This window comes from Botryllus schlosseri, chromosome 6 (assembly GCF_051294905.1).
Source record: "Botryllus schlosseri isolate E-star chromosome 6, Bs_hap1, whole genome shotgun sequence".
Lineage (NCBI taxonomy): Eukaryota > Metazoa > Chordata > Ascidiacea > Stolidobranchia > Styelidae > Botryllus > Botryllus schlosseri.
The window spans coordinates 25,027,736-25,033,939 of record NC_137241.1 but is presented as its reverse complement, the minus strand read 5'-3'; the positions used below and the strand labels follow the sequence as shown (position 1 = coordinate 25,033,939).

Sequence of the window (6,204 nt, the reverse complement as noted above, 5' to 3'; positions counted from 1 at the left end):
CTACCGTACTGTACCTGGACTCTGGAGAACCGACTGTTCATTATTTTTGTTCAGATCCGGCGCCTAAATGAGCTAACCCACTGATGCGTTACTAGAATCACTTGCTGTCATGTTGAAAATAACATCATGTATTTTGCGATATCAATTCCAAAATAATGAGATTATATCAATTGGCTCATTTTTATAAAATTTCGTTGTCTCATCATCATAATTTTATCATCATTTTACCAATTCAAGGTACCAGAAGAATTGCAGCGGGGGAGATCAATCAAAAGTGCACAAGTACAACATACGCGCGTTCACGTCGCTGAAATATCATATGATCGACCGAAAAGATCATCGCTCTATCACAGGGGTCACCAACCCGGTGTCCGCGGGCACCAGGTAGCCCGCGAGGACTCGATGAGTAGCCCGCGAGACCATTCTAAAAATAGGTGGAATAGCAGCATTTACCAATATTCGTCAAATTATTACCAGTGAGCTTTAGATATATAGATTGATTGATTCAGCTATTCTTGTTTAAAACACACTGACATGTAACTTACATATATAAACACTTAAAAATATCTTCAATTACAATTAGTAATATATAGATGTATATATAATAGAATCACCAGAAATTCAAGATACGGCGCATTGCCTATACAGGCGACATGACGGAATGCCGTTCACGGTCTTCTTGAAATGGTGAGGGGTTCCGTTACGATATAGCTCGACGACCAGGACAATGTCAAAGTAGTAAACAATATTACTATTCGGAGTCAGATAGCCGTGAAGTATTAGCAGATTTTCAATATCTGTATACCCATTGCGTATTGCATCTTTTGGCACAGCTTGTTTCTGTTACACTCAACGCAGTTTAATATAGCATGTTTTTAACTTTCTGAATACGTTGCTGCTGTCCGGTATAATGAAATCTTGTCATTTCTGGATGCTGAACAGTTGGAGATTGAAATTCTAACACTGCAAAATGACCCCCATCTAAGTCTGCTGCAAATGTTTCGTGCCTTGTTGATATGGAAAAGTACAGTGGTGTATGCGCACATTGCGCAGCAGCTATGAAGGTTGCAAGCGTCTATGGTTCAACTTATCGTTGTGAATCAGCCTTTTCGGACATGAACTTCATCAAAAACAAACACAAAACAGGCTTAATTAATGCGCATCTGGAACACTCGCTCAGAATTGCCGCCCTATTTCTTATTGTCGCTTTCTTTTTCTATACCATCTTCTTTACTCTCATTCAGTGTGCATGCCTCCTCTTTACATCGCCTAGGCCAAGGTGGGTGTCAGATTCCATAGACAACCTAGTCGCTTCGACATCTTCCTTTCTTTCATTGTATCGCATTTTTTTGTGGTGTATTGAACTGATAAAATTGCTAATAAACCAATGATGATGATGATGAATTGCAGTGTGAAGTTAAATACCAGAGTACAGCGCACTAGTTGATATCATACATGGCCAGGCTTCCCACTCACTGCTATAGAAACAGATAACATGATGTCCAGTCATGCCCAGTGCTATGAATATCAAAGCGGAAATTCAGTGTTGTACGGGTAAACGGCGGGAGTAAATAGTAGCCCGCCGCTTCAATCATTACGCAAAAGTAGCCCTCGGTCGGAAAAAGGTTGGTGACCCCTGCTCTATCAGATATGCCAGACCTGACGTGTGGAGCAGTATCCCGCCGGCTATCCGTCAGTCGACGAGAACGTCCAGTTGTCCACATTCAAGTCGAAATACAAGCAAATTCTACTAGAAAAATAGGCCAAGGTGGGTGTCTGATTCCATAGACTACTCCCAGTCGCTTCGACACCTTCCTATTTTTTCACTGTATCGCATTTTTGTGGCGTATTGAACTGATAAAAATTGCTAATAAACCATTGATGATGATGATGAAATACTAGTCCGTCCTCAAGATTATCGGACCAAGACCAGACCTATCGATCTCGCCTCCCGTGACATGCCACCCCATGTTTGTCGCTTGCTCTTATGATACCATCTTCTTTTACTTTTCATTCAGTGTGCATGCCTCGATCCTCTTTACATCGTCTAGGCCAAGGTGGGTGTCTGATTCCAAAGACTACGCCGAGTCGTTTCGACACCCTCCTGTCTTTTCATTGTATACTATCGCATTTTCGTGGTGTATTGAACTGCTAAAAATTGCTAATAAATCGAACTGAACTGAGATAGACGTGACGATAAGCACCTGCTGCCGCCCGGGCGACCCAGGCCGACGACACGTCGGAAGTTTTTCTGTGCTCCTCTTCGGCTTCCCTCGCGTCGCTGTTCTTACGGCGACGAAAAAGCCCAGAAAAGACCCGATGAAATAGCGCACTCACACAGAATGGAAATAGCAAGAAAGAGCTGCGGAATAGACTGACATCGATAAAAGAACTGTGACATCGGACACTATGTCGACGGCTCGAGCTCGATGCCTGTTCAAAGCGAGACCCGCAACTGCAACCGAAACTGGTCGTTCGACATCCTCCTATCTACTCATTACATCGCATTGAGTCTCGCAGTGTACGTAGTGTGTGTCTTGTTCACATGAAAATATAATCTAGCGATTATTGATTATTAAATAGAGTGAAATTAAAAGGTGGTTCTGTGGTTCGAGCCATCCCGAATTAACATCTACGATTGGCAGTACAACAATACAGTTCAATACTACAACCACAAAAATGCGATACAATGAAAAGATAGGAAGGAGTCGAAGCGACTTGGAGTGGTCTATGGAATCAGACACCCACCTTGGCCTAGGGCCCAAAACGTGGATGATAGAGTTCTAAAGAGAGGTAAAATGTATCATGTTTAACATTGTTTCGAATCATGACGGTGAATATATATTTTTTAATTAACCGCCACTTTTTCATTACCTAACATCAACACATTCACTCAGCAGCATTTATTAACAATGTAATTTAGAAATAAAATTAAAATACGCCGGAGAATATAGCTAAAAATTTTCACTCGGCCCGCCAATGTATTTTCCACTTCTCATTTGGCCCGCGTAGGAAAATAATTGCCAACCTCTGGCCTATGCGATGTAAAGATGGGGCATGCACACTGAATGAAAAGTAAAGAAGATAGTATAGAAAAAGGCAAGCAGCATGAAATGGAGTGGCATGTCATGAAGGCGAGATCGATGGGTCAGTCGCGGTCCGGTAATCTTGAGGATCGACTAGTATTCATTTAGTAGTAATTGCTTGTATTTCGACTTGAATGTGGACATGCTCGTCGACTGTCGGATGGCCAGCGGGATACTGTTCCACACATCGGGTCCGGCATGATGGAGCGATGACCTTTTCGGTCGATCATATGATGTTTGGACGGCGTGGACGCGCGTGTGTTGTATTTGTACGCTTTTGATTCCGAGGTAAAAAAGTCATTGGAATATTTGGGGCAACGACCGCAGTGGAACTGATACATAAACTTGGCGATTTCTAGTTTCCGCATGTCATCTATGTTTAGGACACCGAATCTCTTCAGCAGCGACTTGTTGGATGGACAACCGTATCCCTGGTACTATATGTTTTGTATTACTATATAATAAACTTTTAATTGTCATTACATTGTAATCTGTAATCGGTATGCTCCTTATTGCCCAAATGAAAGGCACCCTTTGAGGATATTTGCGAGTTCCGCCTGTTCCGTGGTCCGCATTTTCCGCCGTTTAGATTTCAGCAATTTACTTATGGTTCGCTCGGTCCGCAGTTTCGCCCGGTCCGCCGTTTAGTATTACATGTTCCGCTGTTCCGCGGCCCGCCGTTTAAAGTTTAAAGTTGCCGGAATGCCCGCGGTCTGCGCGTCGTGAACTATATGCATTGCACTTGTACAGTGGGGAGGCGGAATGTCATTCAGCAATACTTCAAACAACGAGGACGCAACTGAACCATTGAGTGAAAGACATCAGTTGAAAGTATTGGAAGTTCTACACGACGAATTACTGAACGTTGGGAAAGGTGGCAAGGTATATCGACAGCAAGAAAATAGCAACGTATTTTTTCTTGCCAGTAAAGACAAGCTGCTTGCAGAGTGCACAAAGCAACAGGAAGACTTGAGGAGAATCAATAAGCGTTGAAGGCTGTAAAAAATTCACGCTTATGGCTGATACTACGTATGGTATGTTCATATTCAAACAAAGATTGACTTGCTCCTTTATCAGTTACATGAAGATGTTCGCGAAAGACTTCAGCACCACAAGAGTGACCAATCTGTCAAAGAATATTCAGACCAAACCACCAAATGTACTTGTGTATTTTTCGAACGATGAACATATCAAGAACAAGAGCTATCTGATCAAACTTCTGGATGAATGTTTGCCTCGCAATAGGTATGTTGTTTATCCTCTTAGTCTAGACCGCATGAAAAGCGATCCTTGGATGGATAATTGTGGATTGCTTGTCATACCAAAAGCAACTGACGAGGACAAATCTCAGCTAGATTATGTTGAAGAATATCTACACAATGGTGGAAGCGTACTGAACTTTTCTGTCGAATTGAGCAAACACCTTGAAATATCAACGAAAACAAATGCAGATGCTACGAATACAAATGTAGTTGCTGGAGAGCATGTGGTATCCTTGAATTCTCTACATACATCTGATGAATATAACTCATTTATATGTCCTCATGACAGTAAATCTGTTTTGGCATGTGATATGGAAGGTGCACAGCAAGGTGCATGTGTAGCCTTGAAGCATAAGTGGAAAATAAATGGTTCCATATTGCATTGCTCACTTCCTCTTCTACAATACTGTGAAAAGTTCGATGAATCTCCTGCTGTGATAAATATTGTTCGATATCTTTTGAAGAACATTGGATTGCAAACTGACATTTGCAGTGCGGATGTTCAACATAATTTGAGCCCAACATATTTATATTGTCATGAACCGCAACTCATGTACCAATTCATAAATGACCTGAAACTGACATCACGAGGAAGTACAATCAAAGGTGGATCATTATCAATCGAATTTCTTGAGTATACCAAAACGAACAATGATATTGCAAATAATGAGCGTCATGTTCGCGTTATTTACTCCCCTGATGACAAACAATTGATATCCACCTTTAACATTGCACAGTATCGGAATGCCCTAACTGCCAACAAGTTTGGTAAGATCGTATTATACTCCGACATTGTCACGTCTACAATGGATGTGGCAGATTTATTAGTAAGTCGCCTTTATGGCGTCAATGAGTTCTGTGTTACATGCATTGCTCGGCAACAAACCAAAGGCCGTGGCCGCGGAGGAAATAAGTGGCTCAGTCCTCCAGGGACGGCCATGATGTCATTTGTGTTTTCACTTCCATTGATATCATATCTAGGTGAACGGCTTCCAATTCTGCAACATATGATGACAGTAGCTGTAGTGCATTGTATTCGTTCCTTGCCGGGATTGTCAGATCTCAGTTTGGGTGTTAAATGGCCGAATGACATTTATTATGATTCTTCTGTGAAAATCGGAGGAGTTTTGGTTCGTTCAACACTATACCGTGATGTGTGTGTGGCTACGATAGGGTGTGGGGTCAATGTCGACAACCCGCACCCCACCCAGTGTATCAATGAATTAATTAGACTTGTTGGCAAGTCTCAATCTCTGTCGTGTGAAGAGGTTCTCGCTCGTGCCATTTCAGTCCTGGAATGTCTAGTGGAAGAATTTCAACGTGAAGGTCCTGAACCGTTCCTCAGTCTCTATTACAAGTATTGGATTCATTCTGGGCAAAAAGTGAGGGTGCAGGTCGGCGACGGCTGTTTTGTCGATGCGGAGATAATCGGCATCGATGAGTTTGGTTTTCTTCGCGTCGTTGATTCTCAGAGTAATGCAGCCTCGCCAAAAATCATCACTCTGCAGCCTGATGACAATAGCTTCGATATGATGAAGAATATGATTGCAATGAAATTGACTAAGTAAATATCATATGGTCATTGTGGCAATATGTGTTGGTTCATTGAGATTGGCATTAATAGTTGGGGTATAGAGTGAGTTTATGATTGCTGCAGCCAATGATATTTCCATGTTGATTTTCCTCTCTACTATTTCGCTGTAGCTTGTGCTGTCTTATGTTATCACAAGGCATTGTCCTTATGACATCTGTCTGGCCATACATAACTTAGTTAGCCTCTAACTGTAATCATTTTTATGCTTATGGTGTGAAGTGTGACTGACTTCCATACTGCTGCTATGTATTTATTTCATTTC

At 41.9% G+C, this 6,204-nt stretch overlaps 1 protein-coding gene across 1 annotated transcript; it reads left to right on the top strand.

The window, feature by feature from the left end:
• Positions 1 to 4,076: 4,076 nt before the first annotated feature.
• On the top strand, positions 4,077 to 5,939 carry LOC145441765 (biotin--protein ligase-like). Its single transcript, XM_080319704.1, has one exon. The coding sequence runs from the start codon at positions 4,102 to 4,104 to the stop codon at positions 5,914 to 5,916; it is 1,815 nt and encodes a 604-aa protein (XP_080175830.1). The 5' UTR covers positions 4,077 to 4,101; the 3' UTR covers positions 5,917 to 5,939.
• The last annotated feature ends 265 nt before the right edge of the window (positions 5,940 to 6,204 follow it).

Coding starts and splice junctions, on each gene's coding strand:
- LOC145441765 (XM_080319704.1), top strand. CDS start 4,102: ATGGCTGATACTACGTATGGTATGTTCATATTCAAACAAAGATTGACT.